Raw genomic sequence first — 22,888 nt, 5'->3', positions numbered from 1 at the left:
CAAATTATTATTATTTCTTTATTTTTTTGAAGGCATTTTTACCCCCGGAAAAACAATCCCCCAATCGATTCACAACTGGGTTCCTATTTACTGCGAGGTTAACAGAGTTGCGGGGAGTAAGGAAACTTACCGAAAGATTCCTGCCCTGGAATCAAACCCGGGCCCTCTCGCTTGTGAGGCGAGTGCTCTAACTATTACGCTACAGGACTCCGTGTTGTTATTGTTTTTAGTTATCATCATTAGTTCGATTCTGTGGTCTGTTGTTTATTTCGTGGGGTTTACGTCACTGTTTTTTTTTATTGTGTTTTTACTATTCTTGTTTCACAGAATTGCGGAGAGCGGTGGTGGGAAACCTGCGGCTTGCGGGGCCGTAAATAATAAAAGCAATAATAATAGCAATAATCCTTGCATTTGACACAGCGGTTCATCAGGGAGTTGAGACGTCTCAAAGCGCTTCCCGGAATAAACTGTAAAGTGGAGTGACTGTATATTTTGTGGGAGAAATCGATCGACAGACAGACAGACAGACAGATAGACAGACGGACAGACAGAAAAGGCGGACAAATAGATAAATGTCCTTTTTTCTTTACGCGGCAGCGAGAAGGTCCAAGTAACGTGGTCCTGTGGTCCTGTAGCTGCGCTCAGTTTAAAAGTATTTCTCTCTCCCTCTCGCCTGCCTCTCTCGGTGTCTGTCTGTGTGTGTGTGCGTTGTGTGTGTGTGTGTGAGAAAGATTTCTTCCCCTTTCCCCACACGTTTGCACATGATCCTAAGCACGAACCAATGGCAGGAAGGATGGGGGTTTTCCTTGGCTCTTTTACTGGAGAAAGGAACAATGAGATCCTTCAGTTTTGGGGACAACCTCAAGCTTCTGGACACAGTACAGTTCAGACACACACACACACACACACACACAGACACATACACACAGAGACAGACAAACACATACATACACACACACAGAGACACACACACACACACACACAGCCTCTGCACACAGTCTGCCAAGTTTTTTTTTACACACACACACAAACTATTTGCACACCAGAGCTTAGACTCCGAGGGCTCAGAGAGCACTGACTCTGCAACCGAACAGCAACAAAACTCTGAGCAAACTTTTTGCAAAAAAAAAAGTTTTTTTTTTGGGAGGGGGGAGAGAAGAGAGAGAGAGAGAGAGAGAGATTATCCTTCCCTTTTGCTTTTCATCACGAAAGATTCTTTTTTCTCTCTCCCTCTTTGCACACCAAGTGGCTTTTTTTTTTGGGGGGGGGGGTTGTTTTTGGTTTTGTTTTAAGAGAGAGTTTGAGTGGCTTTTTTTTTGGGGGGGGGGGCAGTGTGGGGGGAATTTTTTTTTGGTGCTGTGCAAGTTTTTTGTATAGAAATAAGAAGATTGTCCAGTTGCAATCGAACCAGCAACATCTCACCTCTCTTTCTCTTTCTCTCTCTCTCTATATATCTCTCTCTCTCTCAAAGTGGCTTTTGTTTTTTAAGGGGGAAAGAAAGAGAGAGAGAGAGAGAGAAAGATTTTTTTTGGTGCTGGTGGTGGGGGGGTTGGAGGGGTGGATTTTTCTGTGTGTAGTTTATTTTATTGTTGCTGTGTTATTTATATAAATATAATAGAAGATTGTCCAGTTGCAATCGAAGCAGTAACACCCCCCTACCCCCCCCCCCAACCTCCCTCCTCCCCCAAACAACCCCCAATTCTCCTTCCTCTCTCTATTTAAATGGGGTTTTCTTTTTAAAAGGAAAGGAGAGAGTGAGTGACAGTGAGAGAGAGAGAGAGAGTTTTGTTGGGGTTTTTTTTTCCCCCTCTCTCTCTGTGAAGTTTATGTTATTGTTGCTGTGTTATATTTATATATATATATATAATATATATATATAATAGAAGATTGTCCTGTTGCAAACGAAGTAGCAGAGAGCCACACAGTGAGCAGCAGCAGCAGCAGCAGAGATGGTGGGGAGCCTGAACCTGCAGGAGGTGACTGGACCTTTGGTGGAGCCCAAACGTATGGGAGAGAGGGTCTTAGACAGCCCTGACTCTGGGCTTCCCCCCAGTCCCAGCCCCAGCCCCAGTGTGTGGCTGCCCTGTCCGGGACATCCCGAGAGCCGACTTGGGGCCACTCTGTTGTTGGAGCAAGAGGACAACAACAACAACAACACCACCACCACCACCATCAGCAGAGGAGGAGGACAAGCTGCCCAGACGGTGAGCAAACCCCTGGGGGTGGGGGGGGGGGGGGGGGGGTTTAAATTTGCGATGAAAACCAATAGATTTGGGTGCAAACATAATCGTAATAATATGATCAATGATAATAATCATTTTTTTTTAACCCAAAAAAAGGAATCAAATGAGATTGAAATCAGGGGCGGCCGCTTAAACCGGACGCCTCCCCCGCGGGGGGGACCCCGGGGGGGATTGTCCGGTCTAAGCGGCTTCCCTTCTCTAAATATTTAAATAGATATTTAAATAATTGTTTGTGTGTATATATATACACATAGAGAGAGGAGAGATATGTACACACACAGAGTGATCAAACAATGTATATCATTACAATGTCTAATAAGTCTTAAGGATTTTTGGGGGGGAAGAGATAAAAGTCATTATTGGTTCTATTTCTTTCTTTCTTTCGAAAGAATGTCAATAAATAACTGACTAACTAACTAACTAAATGGTTATCACGACTTTTTGGTCACATAGTGACCAAACACATAGTGTTTAAACGAGATCCCCGCAGCGTCTGGCAAACAAACTCAGGTTTATTGTGGTTTTTTTTTCTCTAAATTGTCTTGTTTGCTCATTTCTGTCTTAAAACACCTGAAATCTCACCCTCTCACCCCAAAAAAGACACGAACTTCAAATGCTGTCAATTCAACACGATGCCAATTCATTACACACGTTTGTTTTTTTTTTGCAATTTTCTTTAAAACGAAGCATTTTGAACTCTTTTAAGTTTTCCACCAAAGTTGCCCAAAAAGTCCTTCTGTAACATTTCTCATTCTCTCTCTCTCTCTCTCTCTGTGTGTGTGTGTTTGTAAAGATTGTGATCCTGATCCAGTCTTTCTCTGTCTGTCTTTAAGAACATTCTCACCTTAAACTGGTCAACCATTTCACCTCTTCTTTATCCTCTTCCCACCACAATTTTTTATTTAAACCAATTAGTTGCATATTAACAGATGGGGCTGAGTTCAATAAATAAATAACTGACATGAGTATAACTTGGAAACCAGTCTGGTCTCAAGAAGCACAACATTTTGTTAAGAGATTGCAATGAACTTCACCCCCCCAGTCATTAACTTTATTGATTGTGTGTCTGTCTGTCTGTCTGTCTGTCTTGTGTGTGTGTGTGTGTTTTGGGTCATTTTCATTGGAAAATCTCTGTGGAGTTTAGTGAGTGAGTGAGTGAGTGAGTTTGCTGACTCAACCCAATCGTTGGTTAGAAGTTTAGAAAGAATTTTGCTCTTTGCGGTGATGAGTTGTTCGCTGAGTAATTTGATGTGTCAGAGGTGTCTTTGGGGGATTTAAAGTAAAGCTTTTTTTTAAACAAAATACTTAATGCTGATAGAAAGTGATCATCAGCCGGTATCGAACAAGTTGAGAAACGGTGTGTGTGTGTCTGTGTACATGTTTGTGTGTGTCTGTATGTGTGTGTATATGTGTGTGTGTGTGTGTGTGTGTGTATATGGGTATGTTTGTGCGTGTGTGTATATGTATGTGAGTGCGTGTGTGTAGATGTATGTGTGTAGATGTAAGTGTGTGTCTGCGCGTGTATATATGTATGTGCCTGTGTGTGTGTATATATATATTGTGGTGTGTGTGTGTTCCCTGACCAACCTCACACGTGTCATTTCCAGCTACTGGATACTAACAGACTAGACTGGCTCCTTGGATGTTCTCCAGCGAATGAATGCAACGCAGAAGAGCTTTTGTATTATTAATAGTGTTGTTACATAGTGAAGGTTAAAATGTTAAACAACGCGTCTGAACGCGTGCTTGAGCTGCTCCGCTCTGGACGATAATGGCTTTCGAGAAAGCGTTGGGTATAATTGTGGACGGAGGCTGTGTGATGTGCGTCTCTGGGGAGAGAGAGAGACAGAGCGCTGGGCTGTCTATCTGTCTGTCAGTCGGTCTGAAGCCACATTCTCATCTGTGATCGTTTTTAGGCTATTGTTATTCCCTACGTCAGGGAAGTTCGCACATGATTATCTTACTGAAGTGCCCTGGTAGTGGGTAATGATAAATCATAATAATCCTTGCATTCGATACAGCACCTCATAATGTCGTTCAGACATCTCAAAGCGCTTCACACAGTATACTGTAAAGAGAATTGGCTGTGTATTTTGAGGGCGAAACGTGGCAGCCAATTGCACACAGTAGTGTGCCATAAACGGTCGAGAATTGAGTGACCCAATTATTATTGTTTATTTATTTTTGGAAGGATTATTACCCCTACTGAGCCATCTGCCAATCGACTAACAACTGGGTTCCTACTTACTGCTAGGTGAACAGAGGCTTTGTGAAGTAAGGAAACTTGTTCAATGTTTCGCCCTGCCTGGGAATCAAACCCTGGTCCTCTCGCTTGCGAGGCGAATGCTTTAATCATTACGCCACAGGACATTGCATACCAAAACTCTGCCGCCCAACAAGTAGTATTGAGCAGAGTGTGTCTGTCTGGGGTGAATTGACTCTTCAGGTGATTCAAGTCTTGTGGCAGGTTTGTGGTAATGGAACACCTGGGCTAAGACACTGTTGATCGAGACGTTGGCCTGACTCATCGTTAGGACCTGGAGGGGTAGTCCCGTCATTGAGGTCTGAGGTTCTTCACGCTTTTTCTTGATGAAAAGATTTGGTCTGTGGGTGAACCGGGTGTTATTGAGCTTAGCACACTTAATCCTTCTCAATCTGCATGCTTCACCCGCAAAAATACACAATCGATCCACTTTACGATATATTCTGTGAAGCGCTTTGAGACGACTTGATAAGGCGCTATATCCAATGCAAGGATTGGCTGGCTGCATTTCCAGACCAGACTGAAGTGGCAGAAGTCTCTCTCTCTCTCTCTCTCTCTCTCGCTCTGTTGGTTGTAAGAGTTCTATGTGAAATGACATGGCACAGTCTCAACACAGTTCCCATTGGGCCCATGCCCACAGCATTACACCACCATAATTTGGCACAAGTTGACCGTTTATCTCGCTCAGAGAAACCCAGAAAGATATCTTTATTTTTGCAGGAAATGGAAAGGTTCACACTGGTGCACGGGGAAACGGGAGCTCTTCTTACGTTAGAAGGTAGAGCAGAGAAGGATACGACTGCCTTAATCCTACACCGTGAATGGTTGAGACTGCGTGGTGCAGTATCATAACCAGCACTGATCTCCCCTTGTTGCAATGGGCGAGCTGCTGGCTTAACCTGGGCTATCGCTCAGTTAACCGGTTACTGCCCCTCGAATACCAAATCCAAGCAACCGCTGAAGGAAGTGAAAGACCTGCCAGTGGCCGGAGCGTTTCCCGAGCTTCGCACAATAAACGGGGAGCGCGCTGTGGAAGTACGGCTTACTCCGCCATTTGCAAAGAGAACGTTGTCAGCCCTTTCATAAGCAAAACCTTCTTCCGTGCCCCTGATTGGAGGCTCCTATACTTCGGGGCTGAGTGAATTTGGTAGCGCATCACTCAACAACTTGCACTTACATAGCGCCCTTCACATTGGAGCATCTCGGGGCGCTTAACAGTGGCAGAACCTGACTCCGAGCCGCGGGGGGGGGGGAGAAGAGGAAGGGAGGAGGTGCCCGTAAGCACGGCCGAAGAGGAAGGTCTTTAGGTGTGATCTAAAAGAGGGGAATGAGGGGAAAGGCGGAAGGATTGCAGGAGAGAGTTCCACTTCGCCCGGATTTGGGCAAAGTTACTCCATTTTACACTAAATCCAGTGAAGCGAGTTTGAGACATGAAAGGCACCATATCAAATGCAAGTATTATTGTTGTCATAACCTCTGTAGCAAAGCGAAAGTCTCCTTTGTTCTACATTGGTTCTGTGAACGCCACTTTCAATCCCCCCCCACACCCCCCTCCCCATTGTGAAATACTGCATATGTTGTGTTCCGTTTTCCTTCACCGAGGCGAATGATTCACGACACAGTTAATCGCAAAAAAAGAGTCTGGCAAAGGAGGGGGGGAGTGGGGGTGGGCTGTGGGAGGGGAGATAGAGAGGCTTCACTTCTGGTTATCTCATTCATCAATGAGCGAGTCTGGGGGCTGGTTGTCTGCAGTGGAAAATATCAGATCTGGAAAAGGCATTTTGTTTTTTCATATATATACATATATATTTTGCCCACAAAATATACAGTCAATTCACTTTACAGTATATTCTGTGAAGCGCTTTGAGACGTCTCGAAGACGTGATAAGGCGCTATATCAAATCCAAAGATTATTATTAATATATATATGTGTATTATACATGTAACAAATCCATATACAGGTGACCAAAAAGTTATGATATCTACCCTATTATCTAAAAAACCCCCACAAAAATATCATAATTTCGTTAAGACTTATTAGACATTGTAACGGTATCATGACTTGTCGGTCAGCGTATGCGCGTGTGTGTGTGTGTGTGAGTGTATGCATTTATAACTATATAAAATATATTTATACATGTAAGAAATCCAGACTTGTGCGATGTAGTTCCCACTTTGTGAGGCCTGTATCCCCATGGCTTTGCTTTGACTCTTGTCAATCTGCTCAGTTGCAGGAGTGCAAAGAAAAACATGAGTTATTGTGACAGTCAGCACCATGCAATACGTACTGCACCGTTGCCAACTATCTGTCACAGCGTGAATGTCTGGGTCTTAATGTGCAGCTGGCTGCTGAGTTTTATAAAAAAAAATTTGTGTGTATTATTTCTCCCCCCCACCCCACCACTCCCCCCTCCACCTCACAGCCCCCCTTTCAATTTTCTCCCTTCCTCTCAAAGGCGCTGACTCTGGCCAAGGATGAGCTGCCACAGTAACTGACTCTGGTACTTCAAGTCATTGGCTTTGTCACCTATAACAACAACAACTTGTGTTTATATAGCGCCCTTCACGTGGGGCAGCGTCCCGGAGCGCTTCAGTCTATGAGTCTAGACCACAAGCGGCAGAAAGTAATCTAAGTTATTTATAATAATAAAAATAATATTCCTTGCATTTGACGTGGGCCTTATCGCGTCTTCGGGACATCTCAAAGCGCTTCACAGAATATACGGTGAAGTGAATTGACTGTATGTTTTATGGGCGAAACGCGGCAGCCAATTGCGCACAGCAGCGTCCCACAAACAGTCGTGGATTCAGTGACCATATTATTATGATTATTATTTTCAAAAAAGGAATTATTACTCCCGGTATTATCCACCAAACAACTAACACCCTGGTTCCTACTTACTGCTCGGTAAACAGAGGCGTGTGGACTAAGGAAACTTGCCTAACATTTCGCCCGGCCTGGGAATCAAACCCAGGTCTCTGCTATATAAATGGAAGTTGTTGTTGTTGATGTGTTGCTATGTGATTGACCATTCGGACCCTGCTGTTCCTCCCTCGTGCTAACTCGTGATCGCAGGAATCATCCAGGTGTTAGATGTCACACACACACACATCACAGTCATCAGTACACTCACTGCTGGGACTCAGCCCAGGTTATTTTTAATGCCAAAAAATCCTGTCTTCCCCGTTTTCCCTCAAACACTGGATCTGCGATGCTTGTATCCCGTCTCTGCAGTATCCCGTGTTGATGTTTCACTCCAGTGAAAGTAATACACGTGTGAAATAAGTCGAGTGGCACAGCTCACGTAATCATGCGGTAATAATCCAAAACCGTTCACAGGAACCACTGGCGCAAAGGAAATTGGAGCTTTTATTTGTGTGGTGTGTGTGTTTGTGCGGGGGGGAGTTTATAAAAAAGAAAACACACACACACATTTTATTTGGCTTAAGATCTTATGTTAGGAACAAGCTCAACGTAACCTGAGTAACTACAACACACTCGAGGATGTTTTACTTGTGGGAGTGACTGGCAACTAGTGCGGTGAATGCACGCAGATTGAGTTGAAAGATTTTAATGAGGAATGGATAGAAGTGAGATGGCTCGGCGTGTTGGAGCTCTCGCTGGTGGGATCAAAGCAACAGCGGTCACTCTAAAGCGCTCTGACATGTTATCCTACATTAAGAATAAATGCCGTGCCAGTGCAAGTTGTTGTTCAAAGTACCTTCTGATTTTAAAGCTGTAGGTCAAAAGTAGGTCATTATCTTATCTGTCAATTCCTGTCGTGAATTTAACTATCTCAATTAAATTGGACCTTAACCTTCTGTGTGCTAAGGAATATAACCTCAGTCTATCTGACCTCTCGTCGTAGCTGCAAAGAATAGCTAAGAAGGGTGGTTGAAGCCAAGGCACTGGGACTAGTTTTGAAAAAAATCATTGATGTTGTGGTGAGAAGATGATAGGATGGGTGTTCTTGAAGGATGAGATCAGATGGGCTGAAGGGTCTTCTTCGTTTGAACTGATTTTATGGTCGTGTAATAATTTCAGCCCAGGGTTGGGTTGTCGACAGCTTTGGCCTCTCTCGGAGCTTTGTACGTTCATTCTTTTTCTGCAGAAAGTCCTTTTTTTTATTGCAACAATAATATAATAATCCTTGCATTTGAAATAGCGCCTTATCGTGTCTTCGAGAGGTCTCAAAGCGCTTTACAGAATATACTGTAAAGTGAATTAATTTGTATATTTTGTGAGCGAAACAGCCTCTCTCCCACACACTGTCTTTTACAAACTTGTGCTGATCACGGTGAACTGAATGAGTTCTGTGAAGAATTGACTCCCTGTTATTCATTTCATCGTCCCACTGATCTGTCGTCTTGGAAACCACAAAATTGAGCTGGTTTGAAACATTGCAATGAGCTTTACGGTTAAGATGAAAAAGGCTTATATTTTTCTGCGGTGGGCGGAACAAAAAAAACAATTTAACATTCAAATGTTTGGAGGTTTTAAATTCAAGTCCTAAACCTCATGATAATTCTTGCATTTAATATGGCCCTTTTCACACCGGAAGATGTCTCAAAGTGCTTCGCAGGATTTGACTGTAAAGTGTGGTGGCTATGCTTTTTAGGTGAACTTTGGCAGTCAATTTGTGCACAGCAACCCTGATCGATCCTCATTGATCTAGCTTAAGGCTGGTTATCTTTAGCAGAAATCTAAGCTCCTTCCAGATGTGTACGAAAGAGATATTTAATACTGTATTCAATAATGCTCAGTGTGGTGTGTGTTTCCATCTGAGCAGACTGTAATCAGAGTGTGATCTAGACGTTCTGTCAGACAGAACAAGTCTGCTCCGGTTAACAAACTCCCTTGAGAATCATTTGCAGGCATGGGGTTAACTTCCACATGTAGGAAGATGACACCCAACTCTATCCCTCTGCCTCCACCCTCGATTCCAGGACCACTGCTGTCCTGACTGATTGCCTGTCAGCCATCCAGTCCTGGATGAGAGCTATCCTTCTCTTGTTGAATGTCGACATTGGATGCTCTCCTCCCATCACCTCAGGCGCTGACACACACACGCCACCTCACCGAGCCAGAATGGAAACTCTGTGTCTTATTCGACCCTGAACTGGTCCTTTAAACCCCACATTCCTTGCCTTGACCCGTTCATGTTGGGTGTCCTTGGGAAGACAAGGCGTCCTTGGGACATCCTCCCAACATGAAAGGCGTTATATAATTGCGAGTTGTTGTTGTTGAAAAGATTACCTGTGGAGGATTTCAATTGACAGCCAATAATGCAAGGTCCAGGTACAACATGTTTCAGAAGGTTTTGGGATGTTCCCTGGGGTAATAGCAATTGGAGACTTGCATGTGGTTAATTACTCCTGGGGGAATGGGTGGAGAGCGAGAACAGTATGTTGTGACAGAAGCCTACCTGCCAATTTCCAGCCTTGATTTACAACAAACCTGCCGTGTCCATCACCCTCTCTTTATGACGAGAAGTCTTCACTGTACTGTAAGCGCATCTCAGCCCCCGCTCAGTTTCTGAAGTTAACAGCAAGAAAGGAAATATCGCAGACATTTCAACTGCAATTTCGTATCGGTTTTCATGTAGCTGGATTTGATTTAAAACAAAATAAGTAGGGTGTTTTTTAAGTTGTGGCCGGTGTTATTGGTTTAAGTAGAATATAGATATTGATGTTTTTATAATCGATGATTAATTCACTTGTTAAGTATTTCCGATTTATACCTGAAACCTAATAAATGTAAACCCTAGGTATGACACATTATAAAGGGACTTGATACTCCCTGGGCTTGTAGAGTGGAAACATGCAGTCACTTGATGGATGTTTATCCACGCCATTGTTCAGAAAGAAGGGAGTTTTCTCTGTGTGTCCTGGCCAACACTCCTCCATTTAAATTGATCACTCACGGTTTGCGGGACCTTGAATGCAAATTAGCTACTGCTTTGCCAATAAAAGCAGTCACCGAGCTCGACAGCAATTACTGGTGAAGTTCTTCGAGATAGTTTGATGTAAGGATGCAGTGATTATTATTGATCTCCCCCCACCATGACATCTTATCCTTGATTGCATTTATATTTTATGATTGTAATTGCTGCGACTGTGTATTTCTACAAAATATACAGTCACTACACTTTACAGCAAATTGCGTGGAAACGCTTTGAGATGTCTACCCAATGTGAAAGACTCTTCAACAAACGCAGGATTATTAAAGATTATTTATTATAGTGTGAAAGTGACATTGGATATTTGTGAAATGTCACAAGGCCAAATGTTTTGGTATTAATTATTGTTAGTAGTCAAATAATTGATGTAGATAAAATTATGCCAGAAAGAGGTGTGTGTGTGTGTGGCAGTGGGAGGGGGGGAGAGAGAGAATGGTGAAGGGCATTAATTGCTGAGCGAATTGCTCTCTGTTTGAGGTTGGAAGCATTTGAAGCCATGTCTCCCATTCCATGGGGATATTGCCTGGCAGAAAATTGTTGGTTACCTTACTCCCAATAAGCTATCTAAGTAACAATAATAATACTTGCATTTGATACAGTGCCTTATCAGATCTGCGAGACGTCTCAAAGCGCTTCACAGGATATACAGCCAAGTGAATTGACTGTATATTTTGGGGGTGAGACACGGCAGCCAATTGCGTCCCCATAGTCGATCTTTCGAGGATGTTTCTAGGAAGTGTCAGGGAACCCACAGGGCCCCGATTCCACCTCCACCACCCACCCCAGAGCTAACAGAGAACACCTTGTGTCCCTGGGAGCCATTACCGGGAACGGACGAGTGGGTTACTTGACTGGAATGGGATAGTTCCAGCTGGCGGTGGATCCCTGACTCAAGATCAACATTCTCATTTGAACAACTTTTTTATAAGCGTATTTCTCTCGTCTGGGACAACTTGTGACTTGGAGGGTAGAGTGTCTCGTTGTCTCCTGGGCCTGTGCCAACATCCACCTGAAACCAGCTGCAGGGAGAGACATGAGAGAGGCTATGGCTCTTCTGATTTCCTGCCCTTCCCTATGGGCCGGTCTCCTTTGACAGTCTACAGCGATTGACTGGTGAATCAGAACAGCATCATATCACCAGTATAGTGTGCACCTACCATTTTTTAAATTGTTTTTTTTTTAAAAAATCTCCCAAATTCCACTCAAGTACGGATCTTGAAGAAATAAATACGGGCAATAAAGTTTTGTAACCATATATGGCTCCATATATTTTTAGGGTGTGTGTGCGCTTGTTACCTTTTCTGTCATGTGTGTTTGTATTTGCTTTTTTTTAACAAAAATCACAACAACTTCAAGAAGTTAGTGACTCAACACTATGGATAGTCGAGAGAATGGGTGGAACCTTGTCTGATGGGTGGTAGTGTCTATGATGAGGGTGAAAAGAATTTCAGCTGAAGGTATTTGCCTAAAGCTAAGTGACGGTCCTACAAATATCCACCGTGTTGTGAAGCTTCAGGACAGAATGGATCTGCTTCAGGTACTGTTGTTGTTTAAGGCATGGCCCATACTCACTGTTGGGAGGAATCTCAAGCAGGGTTCGTTGCTCTTCGTAATCGGAGACATCTCCCGCGTATATTAAAGAGAGATTAGTCCAAATGAAGGATGTTTCTGGTGGAGCGAATGCCTGGGCTTGCTCTTTGCGGTCCTGGAGAGCTCCGAGTGTGGGTTGTGGTTTGACGGCAAGAACAGAGAGGCGTTTTCCAGCTTAGTCCCCGGTTATCTTCGTGCTTGGTTACCTTTGAAAGTACTTAACAAAAAAAATTATGATCTCAAAGCACCGCCTTTCAACACTAAGCGGTCCTGATCTTCAAACTGGAAACTGCAGTTTACAAACAGGGGACAGGGGAGGAATGGGAGAGAGATCTTAAGCTTTGAAGTTACCGATCAGCTTTAAAGTTGCGAGTCTCTGTGTCTTTTACCGGAGCGGAGCAGATGGCGTTTATGTATAAATACTCAAAGCAGATTCTTGTTTGTTCAGAGGCCAGTGCTGTCACTGATGCTGGTGTACGGAATAGCATTTTGCACAGCGTAACTCTTGTGTTTTGGGAGCCGGGGAGAAATGGAAATATTCGTAGCATATGCAAAGAACCTGATTCGGTTTTCCGATAAAACTCTTCCAGGAAAGACAATGGACTGATTTGCACAGCGAGGCTTTGAGGAAAACTAATAGGCGCGAATCCCTGATCGAACGCTAGATACGGAGAATTTAAATGTCAGATCTGCTCTCGGGGCGTGTTCTTAAAGTGGGCGCGTGCCAAGCCAGTCACACGCAGCTTTAAGGTATTAATGTGTTGGTTCTGGAACTGGTAACATAATAATAATCCTTTAATTTGATATAGCGCCTTATCACCTCTTCGAGACCCACATGCCCTCTCTCACCCTCTCAGGTGAAGGATGTGTAGTTTGCTTTCTGTACATTTGATCTCTGTTCTAATGGAGACGTCTTGTTTGCTACATGTAATGACTCACCGTCATGTTCATATCAATTATAATAATCATAATCCTCACATTTGATAGAGCACCTTTCGCAACAGGAGGACGTCTCAAAACTCTTTGCAGGATTTACTGCAAACGTGGCAGCCAGCTTGCTGAACAATGTATCACAAACAGCCAACTCATACAGAGGAAGTGGTTTTAGGAGCTCATTTGATTAATGAAGTAATCGAGAGAGGAATGTAGGACTAAGCAGACTCTTGGGCGGGCAGGTATTCTTACCTAGGGGTGGGCAGGTGGGGTAGGAAAGCAAGGGGTGAGCTAATGGAAAAGTATTTCGCCCACAAAATATGCAGTCAATTCAATTTGCAGTATATTCTGTGAAGCACTTTGAGAAGTCTCAAAGATGTGATAAGGCGCTGTATCAAAAGCAAGGATCATTATTATTATTTGATGCATATTTTGCCTGTTGTATTATTCTATGTTCTCAGCAGCGGAATGGGAATATGTCGGAAATTGGTTCATAAGAGTGATGGGCTTCAGTTACCCTATAAAGCAGAGAAGACAAACTCATTGAAGTCCGTTCTCTGCAAAACAAAATTTTTCTGCTTTCGTTAACGTCCATCCTGAGATATTCAGGTGGAACTAAGTGAAGCAATAGTTCACTTTTACCTCTTCAATAAAAGTGGTAGATTCGGAGAAACCGTAGAAACTCGCTATTAAGAAGTCAATAGAGTCAGAATATTGTGGGTTTTTTTTTTGGTCAACTCTGTGTCTGACTCAAGCCAATCGCTGTGCTTGGGTATCGAACCAGCCTGAGATTTCCACGCTTGTTTGCCACCCCTACGTGGAAATTTCCCTACACGTTCAAAAAGAGAAGGAAGTTTCTCCTGGTGTCCTTGCCAAATATCCCCCTGGTAAAATTGGTCACTCACTTTAGAACTGTTTGTGGGACATTGCTGTGTGTAAATTGGCTGCCACGTTCACTTGCAAAATACATAGTCACTGCACTTTAGATCCAATCTTGCGAAGAACTTTGAGACCTCGTAATGACATTATACGACGCTGCATCAAATGCAAGGATTATTACTACTGGGCTAATAAATGCAGTACATAGAGGCCTTTAGACAACAGTTTTGTTCTGGAACGTGCGTATCGATCATTTTAGTGGTTTTGACCAGATATTAGTGAGTTGACGAGGATCATTTATTGATGCTAAATAAAAGTGAGCTAAAGAGGATCTCAGTGCATCATTGCTATATAAATCTGGTCCCAGCTAAGAACCTTTGCTGTAAAGCCCTGGTGTTTGATCTTTTGCATGTGGCTGTTACCTCAAAGTGCTCTTAATTTTAAGGCTGCTGTTAGCAAAGCAATCTAAGCATATAATTCCAAGGAGCTGGTTTCATCAGTGGACAGGCCTGTGTGTAATAAAGGCATCATGCATTCAGAGCCTGTTTGAATGAAGTAGACTCCAGCTGGCCACATGAAGTGAACTGCAGCTGAGAATGTAAAATAGTAATAACAGTCCTTGCATTTGATATAGCACCTTTCATGTCTCTAAGCACATCACAGGATTTTACTGTAAAAGTGCAGTGACTGTGTGTTTTGCAGGCAAACATGATACTCAATCTGTGCACGGCAGCGTCCCACAAGTGGCCCTAAAGGGCATGACTACAGCTGGGAATGTGAAGTGGACTGCGAGTCTCAAACAGACTCTGGGATATAGTACATCGGTAGTTTGGGATATATGTGCATGTGACCGCCAGGCAGGTGGAAGACGAACTAGATGGTTTTTATTTATTTTTGTCTAGCATTTCTTACGTTCTTATATGTTTCCCTTGTTCTTCTATAACTCATCCGTTGGTATGGTTTACCTTTGGATTTTTCCAGATTTGAGGCTATGGGCATAGAAGAAAATATAGGGAAATCACCTCCATAATAAACCACCTCCATAATAAATCCATAATAAACAAATGTTATTTTGCTTAATTTTTATTTAGTTTTTTTAATGTTTTGTTTTTAATTCAGCACTTTGAGGCTTCCTCCTGATGTGAAAGGCTCTATATAAATGTAAATTGTATTGCATCTTTGTGATGCCAGTCAAGCAGTATATAGGGAGGGAGTTGGGAAGACTTCTCTTAGTAATACCAGATGTCTTAATAGTGATTTAAACATAGTAATAATAATAATAATAATAATAATCCTTGCATTTGATATAGCGCTTTTCACGTCGGGAGGACGTCCCAAAGCGCTTCACAGAACACACTGTAAAGTGAATTGACTGTATATTTGTGGGCGAACGCGGCAGCCAATTGCGCACAGCAATGTCCCACAAACAATCGTGGATTGAAACTGACCAATTTATTATTGTTTTTGGTTTATAGTAGTGTCAATTCTAGGGTGAAAATGTTTTGTAGGTTTCTCTGGGGTTGGGAGGGTGAGCTTGCGGTATTGTTTGACGTTGGAATCTTTCCACCCTAGAGGTAATAAACCTGTGTAGGCTTGCAAAGCCTCCGCCTGCTCCAGAAAACTGTGATCTTCACAATATTTTATTGCTCAATGGGGCAAATAGTCACTGAGCTCCGACAGACCATCCCAATTTTCGGAGAATTTTTCCTTTCTCGCGTTTATCCGCAAATATTTTCCATAAACGTCTACGAAACACACACGAAGTCAACAGCGTCTAAATACGTACGTGCAATACAAAATACACAGTCAAACCACTTTACAGTGTTTTCCTGTGGAGCGCGTTTGAGACGTCTCGACGACGTGATAAAGCGCTATATGAAACGCAAGGATTACGGCTTACGTTTTTACATAGTGCTCTTAATGTAGGGCAACATCTCGGAGCGTGAGGTCAGGTGCAGGCGGCCGGAAAAGAGAAGTTAGTCGTAGGTGGCCACCCCCGAGATCAAATCATCTTGAACTCTCCTGGGAACATCATAATTGTCAGTGTACACAACAGGCAGAGTTCGAGAGGAGAAAATTACCTTACGGAGGGGTGTATAAAGTGCCCTGTAACCCTGCCGTGAGAAAAGGCACAATTTACCTCTGTTTAAATTGGCTCCTCGGGCTGACCAAATGCCACACATTTTGCCATTAGTTGACTTATAACAGGGATTTCTGTTTGTGTGCAATGTTAACGGCCTGACTCAGTCGGTCATAATTTTCTTTCCTACCTTCTGGCACATGGGGCGTGGGTGTCTTGACTTCAAGCAGCTAAAGGGAGTTTCGGTTAATGCTTGTACAGGACCACAAAAATGCAGCGAGGATAACTATTAGGTGTGTGTAGGTCATCAGTAACCTATGGGCGTTGGAGATGTCTTTTTTTTTCTTCCGAGGGATGGTTTTGCACCAATCCTGTTTTGTAGAAAAGAACAATGGAAAGCGGCAATAAGTAATACCCCAAAGCTTTCAGTCTGGTTCAGCTGCTTGAGTTCATTCAAAAGTTCTTCTGAAAGTAATCCTTATTCCTTCAAAAAAAATGCCCTCCGTTAATTCTATTTAATGTTTGAAGTCTAGGAGTGGCATGGATAAGTCAGCTGTCTGTGTGTGTGTGTGTGTCTCTCTCACTCTGTCTCTCTCTCTCTCTCTCTCTGTGTGTCTGTGTGTGTGACTGATGGCTCTTGGAGTTAAAACATATACTTTATCTTAGTAATTGACACGAATTCAAAGAGCTTTTTTTAAAATCCAATTGAGCAATTGGGTATTTTTGCTAAGTACTTTATAATTAAAAGTAATTGTGCTGTGACACAGCCTTGATGAATGAATACAGAAGGTGTGGTAAGAACATTGCAGAATACCTTGTGCATTCACATCACGGTCAAACCGCAAGAAAAATAATTTCCCAATCTAATGAATTAATTGCGAAAGATAGGAGGCATTTACATTGTTGTAACATCAGCACGATTTGTTTAATTTCCCCTTTTATAGCAGTTAAGTCGTTTTGACCCATTAAGCCAACTCCTTCCCCATTCCATACATAGGCTGCCTGTTACGGAGGATTATTGCCCTGGTTATTTCAATAGCCTAAGCAATAGTTCTGTGAAACTTCTGGGAGAGAGCAGAGGAAACTGCCACACATGTCAATCAGCTTTTCTAACTCAGTTATTGTGGGAACTTGTCCATCTTCCATTGCAGCGATCATTGTGGTTCATGGAGGATTCGATCGCTGCTGTTAAGAATTAGCTCTATAATCTTCAAGCCTGTTTCTAATCGCGTATTTATCTAGCTCTTTTTTTTGAAGGAGTTAATTGACGAGAGCATTAACTGCTTATACCAGGAATCTGCTCTGACTGGTGCAATGGCAAACTGTGGTAGTTTTCAGTGCACGGAAAGTAATCGACATTTTTTTAAAGAGTATTTAAGGTGCTGCTGACATCTCGTGGCTTTACAGTAGTACTGTACCACCCTTTGTTATTATAGTTGGCAATCCAAATGCTGTAAATGTTTTCTGTAGTTTCCGATGCATCATCTTATCATGAAGACAAAACATAAAATGAAGTTTTTTTTTAAACGTCAACAAGTCACCAGTTTTGTTTTGACACCGTCCTGTGAGCTGGCTGAGACATTACAATTTGTTCCTTATAAAAACCTCAAAACTAGGACACTTTCTGTCCGAGGGAATTACTTCTGTCTGTCATTGCACCGTTGCCGCTACTTTGGCTATTTTAATACGTCTCAGATCAAAGGTGAAGTTGTAAGAACATAAGTAATACTAGACGAGAAATACCATGCACATATGCCCCAAACTACCTATGTCCCATAATGTTGTTTCCTAAAAGAAAACTCTCTAATCTGTCTTTGAAAGAATCAACACTTCCTGATTCAACTATCTCCCTCGGGAGCCTGTTCCGCAGGTTCACTGTTTGCTCACTTAAATAGTGTTTGCGTAGATTTGTTCTGAATTTACGTCCCTTCAATCGCAGGCCATGTCCTCTGGTTCTAGTATTCTGGACACGTTGAAACAGACTAAAATTGTGATTCTTTCTAGGTTGGATGTTACTATTGTTCATACACAGCGTTCAATGTACTTCAAGTTTGCCTACAAATACAGTCACTGCACCCCACAGTACAAATCCTGTTGTGTGCCTTTGAAAGGTTTTGACAACGTGATAAGGCGTTAAGTAAAGTGCAAAGATTATTACAACAATTTTACATTTATATAGCACCTGTCACGTTGATGTGGAGGGCATTTCAAAGTGCTTCATCGAATCATCTAGGACCTGAGCTAGGAGTAGAGGGGAGCTGTGGAATAATGGGAGTGGGGGGGAAGAAGAGAGAGAGAGAGGTGAGTAAATCGACAAGAAAGGTCTAAAGATGTGTTTTAAAAGGAGGGAACGAGACAGAGGGGCTCTGGGATAGAGGTTTAGAGAGAAGGGGCTGATTGGCTGGTATTGAAACCAGCTCTGGATTGTCTGAAAGCTTCTTGTGACGGGAGATTTAATCTTTCCCATTCTGTTTTTCACAGGGCGCTCAGTTCACTTCCCCCTTCTTAGTCACAGGCTTTGGGCCCCGACTCTATCCTCTGTCATTTGGAGAAGGGGTGGAAGTTGATCCGCTGCCACCAAAGGAGATCAGGTAAACGAAACATCCTGCAGCACTGGGAGAGATGTTGCGTTACATGTTTCATTGAACATCTGAGATGTATTGTAAATGAAGAAATGGGGGGGTGCTGCTGAACCTCTGTTTGAGAGATGTCGTGCGCAGGCAAACTCAGCCACCGCTATTCTTCGGGAACCTGCCGTAACACAGGCTGTGGTTAGCTCATAGTTGAGCGAGGGTCTGTGGAGGGAGAAAGCTATAACAATAACCCTTTATTTGATGCAGCGCCTTATCACGTCTTTGAGTCGTCTCAAAGCGCTTCACAGAATATACCGTAAAATGAATTGACTGTATATTATGTGGGCGAAGCACGGCAGCAAATTGCGCACAGCAGCGTCCCACAAAGAAGTCGTGGATTGAGTGACCAATTTATTATTATTTTAAGGAAGGAATTATTACCTACGGAAAAGCGATCTGCCAATCTAACAACCGGGTTCCTATTTACCGCGAGGCAAACAGAGGCATATGGTGTAAGAAAACCTGCCCAACATTTCACTCTGCCGGGAATCAAACCCAGGTCTCTCGCTTGTGAGGCGAGCGCTCTAACCACTGAGCTACAGGACTCCTCGTACTGTAATACAACAAGTTGCACTTATATAGCCCCCTCCAAACAGGGTAGCGTCTCAGAGCACTTATACTTAATAATTTATACATTCTCCTACAAAATAGTCACTCCACTTTACAGCATATACCACAAAGCTCTTTGAGACGTTGTCCTGATGTGAAAGACGCAATATCAAAGGCAAGGAATGCTTTTTTTTTATTATTATTGTTGTGTTCCATGAACGTTCTTAATATAATTAATGATGTCTGTGTGATCCAGGTACACCTCCTCGGTGAGGTACGACTCGGACAGGCACTATATCGACAACGTGTTCCTGCCGTTAACCTTTGGAATCGCTTCCTGCAGCCAGACAGTCGTCTGTGTCCCCAACTGCACGTGGCGGAGCTACAAGACCGAGCTGAGATTTCAACCGCGACTCAAACCTCTGCGATTCCTGAGCACCACCATTGTGTATCCCAAGTGCGCAAAGACTGTCTACACCACCACCGTGGATTACAACTGCAGGAAAGCAGCGAGGCGATTTCTGTCCAGCGTTGAACTCGAGACGACGGAATACAACGGCAGTGAATTGGTCCTTCGAGATGACCAGTGACTGAAACAACAAATACTGTGTCGTGCTTTTTGTTCGAAGAAGAAAGAATATTCTTTTGAATCCTCGTCTGCAGTCATTCTTTAAACTGTCCAATTGCTTCTTAACCTGTTCGAGACTCAATTTCTTTTTGCTCCTTGCAACATAGCCTACATTAAACCACCACGGGGATAAAGTTAGCAATTTCATTTTCAAAAGTTAACACCGTTAACATTTAAGCAGGAAATTAAACCACGAGGGAAGTTTTTCTATTAATTTTTTTTGGGGAATGAATAAAGGATTTACAGTCTGTGCACAGACTGGACATGGTGTCGAGATGCAAGCTATCCGGCTCCAGTTCATCTGTGGGGATCTCCGATCTGAAACTATCCAGGACCGAACACTGAATGTCGGTTATTTTCTTTAAGGACTTAAATGGTTGCACAGGGTTGTATGCAAAGTGCATTCTGGCTAAAGATGCAAGCGTGACATTTGCCCATTCCAACCTGGGCCAAGACGTGCGTAGTACAGAGTTGCTGGGTGAAGCAGCGATTACGACCCTCTTGTATGTGGGATGGGATGCCAGAACGATAGTGGGCAAGAAGCTTCATCGGAGTATCGAGATTTCACGTCGGTTGTAATTCTGTATACAGTATCTTTACTGCTCGTTTCTGTGTAAATGGTAGTGAACAATTTCTTCCAATGCACGCCAGTTCAGTTAAGCGTACCTGTTATTTCTCAACTAGTGGGACATCGAGAGCGTATCGGTTCTCAACGTGGCTCATTCCTGGCGTTTCTGACATCGCCCCCTGATGCTTACCGTACAGTATTTGATACATCCTAACTGGCTGACAATCCTTTAAATGAGATATTTGCCTTTAATTATGGGACCTTGCAGTGTGTATGCCTGCAACAAAAAAAAATAGCCCACTGAAAGGTGCGTGTAGTTAAGTAAAGTGTATGCTTTTGCGCAGATGCACGCACGTGACTAGGGCAACCCATTATTTGTCGAAGGGTTAATGTACATTTCGAAAGGTCTAATCTTCCTCAATCGAAAGGAGCAGTCCACCTTAACCAACCCAAAAGGCAGGTAGCAAATGCAGTAAACAGAATGATTCTGTGTGATTTCCCAGTACAACCAAACTGCAAGGAACAGTTGGCATTGGAGGCCAGGGGGGAGGTGCGTGGTGACTCTTCACTGTACAAAATGCATAATCTCTCAATCGCGGACTGCACCTATTTAAAATGTGTCCTGGTTTTGGCTCCATGACGTATATGCTCTGTTGAAGTAGGTGCTGGAAGAATATGTTGGAACTCTCCACACCCCCCACCCCAAAGAAAAAAGTTTCCAAAAACTTTGCGTGTGCCACGCCTTCAATTCATTGAAACACTCCGAGTTTTGGTTTCTACAAATGGTGATGTGATGGGACAGAATTCAGTTCTCCTTTCAATCGATGTTTACAAAACTGAGGCATCTCACAGCTTCTGCGTTGCTCGATTGGAAATTGCAGCTTGTTTCATAAGAGGCAGCTTTATAATTTTAAAAACTAGTATATCCATGGTTGGTATGGTTAGAGTGGACTGCTCCTTTAATGACCATCCGGCTTTTAAACGTGAGTTGCGATTGGCAATGCAGCGTTTGCAAACCATTTGGCAATTCTTTCTAAGCCACTTTAAAACTACTAAAAGCACTTGTAAGGTTTTTCTTTTAAGAGTTGTGGCAAGGCTTCCTCTTAGCCCTTTTATATGAGGGATTAGACAGACCAAAGAAGGAAGAAGAGGCTTCTGCTACTAAAGCACTTGTTCGGAACATGGTTCAATGGAAGATTGTAAGAAGTTTGCACGAATATCCCGGCTCAGCCAAGCAGCTATAGCAATACTGTGGTGGCCTAGCAATGAATTGCGAGCTGGATAAATAAATGCGCTATGAATATCCAGTGGCCTGTAGTTGTATAATAATTCAGCTAAACATTTTGTGGGACCCAATGACATTGTAGGCCTTTACATTCTGGTCCCGCGTTGAAAAGAAAAATAATTGCAAGTGTGTTATTTGAAAGCTACCTGAGCACATGCCAGTTAGAATCGCACACAGGTTATTCAGTCCATCGTACCGGTGCCAGCTCTCTTTCAGAGCTATCTGTCAAGTCCCACTCACCCCACATTTACCTTTTTATGCTTTTTCCCTTCAATTTGTATGGCGGTTTAAAAACAAATTGCCTGTGATTCTCACTGAATGGGATACTCAAGATAAAAGTTCTCTTTTCAAACAAAATACCACCCCTCCCTCCTTCCCCCCCCCCTCACTTTCCAAACGGTTGTGTGTTAAGTTAAACAGAAAAAATTCAACTCAATGGGCTGCAGGTTTCCGATGGAATCGTTTGGGCTTTGTTATTGTCTTTCAAACGTGATGCGATAGAGATGACCCAACTTGTCTGAAGTCTGCTTCTGTTGATTGGACAGGTCTCTTAATAGTGTGTTCGATGGAACAAGTTGAAGTGATGGTTTAAGTGATTAAACGGACAGCGGAGGAGAAGTGGAAGTAGATTGTGCTGGTTTCCTTCCCTAGTTTTATCAACCTGTCTCTTGCAGACAGGTTAAAGGGAGGAACTCCTGCTTGGGATCCAAGGTAACATGGGGGACGATGGACAATTGCAAGTTTTTTTTTTAAAAAAAGGGAAAGCGAGCAAGCTAAGGTGGTTATGTAAATGTTGCAATTTCTACACATGTATTGTGTGAATGGAAATTAGTGATTCACGTGCAAATAATAAATAAATTTGATTTTGGTATTATCATGGATCCCTGCTATGTGTAGAAAATGACTGAAATTCCATGTAAAGTATTTTTATTACATTTTCAACAATGATATTGGGGTTCAATTGATGTCTGAAGTTAGGGGTACATTCTGCTCAGTGTCGGAGGTTAAGCGTAGCACCTGGGTAAGTGAAGTGGTAAAGGTCTGTTTGTTCTCCTCCAGCGACGTCCCTCCACCTCATGGAAGAATGCCCATTATTACACGTGTGGCGTTACTGTTGACTACACCAGCGATCCTGAGTCACGTTGCCAATTCAATTCAAAGTTGAGCTATGGACAGTTTTATAGTGCAATCTTCCTTTCAGCTTCTGCGCCCATTATATACTACAGGACATGGTTGGGGTAGATTTTAATTTGTCGTGCATGGGTCTCCTCAAGATC

The 22,888-nt window shown here is 43.0% G+C and overlaps 1 protein-coding gene across 1 annotated transcript; it reads left to right on the top strand.

The window, feature by feature from the left end:
- The first annotated feature begins 1,871 nt into the window (after positions 1 to 1,871).
- On the top strand, positions 1,872 to 22,482 carry rflnb (refilin B). Its single transcript, XM_007900731.2, has 3 exons — positions 1,872 to 2,204; positions 18,430 to 18,539; positions 19,387 to 22,482. Exons 1-3 carry the CDS (start codon positions 1,950 to 1,952, stop codon positions 19,718 to 19,720), a joined length of 699 nt encoding a protein of 232 aa, XP_007898922.1. The 5' UTR covers positions 1,872 to 1,949; the 3' UTR covers positions 19,721 to 22,482.
- The last annotated feature ends 406 nt before the right edge of the window (positions 22,483 to 22,888 follow it).

This window comes from Callorhinchus milii, unplaced genomic scaffold (genome assembly GCF_018977255.1).
Source record: "Callorhinchus milii isolate IMCB2004 unplaced genomic scaffold, IMCB_Cmil_1.0 Scaffold10, whole genome shotgun sequence".
Classification (NCBI taxonomy): Eukaryota; Metazoa; Chordata; class Chondrichthyes; order Chimaeriformes; family Callorhinchidae; genus Callorhinchus; species Callorhinchus milii.
Note: the sequence above shows the minus strand (reverse complement) of the source record. Positions and strands in the feature narration are given on the sequence as shown.

Coding starts and splice junctions, on each gene's coding strand:
- rflnb (XM_007900731.2), top strand. CDS start 1,950: ATGGTGGGGAGCCTGAACCTGCAGGAGGTGACTGGACCTTTGGTGGAG. Junction 2,205..18,429: donor GAGGACAAGCTGCCCAGACG/GTGAGCAAACCC, acceptor TGTTTTTCACAG/GGCGCTCAGTTCACTTCCCC. Junction 18,540..19,386: donor CTGCCACCAAAGGAGATCAG/GTAAACGAAACA, acceptor TGTGTGATCCAG/GTACACCTCCTCGGTGAGGT.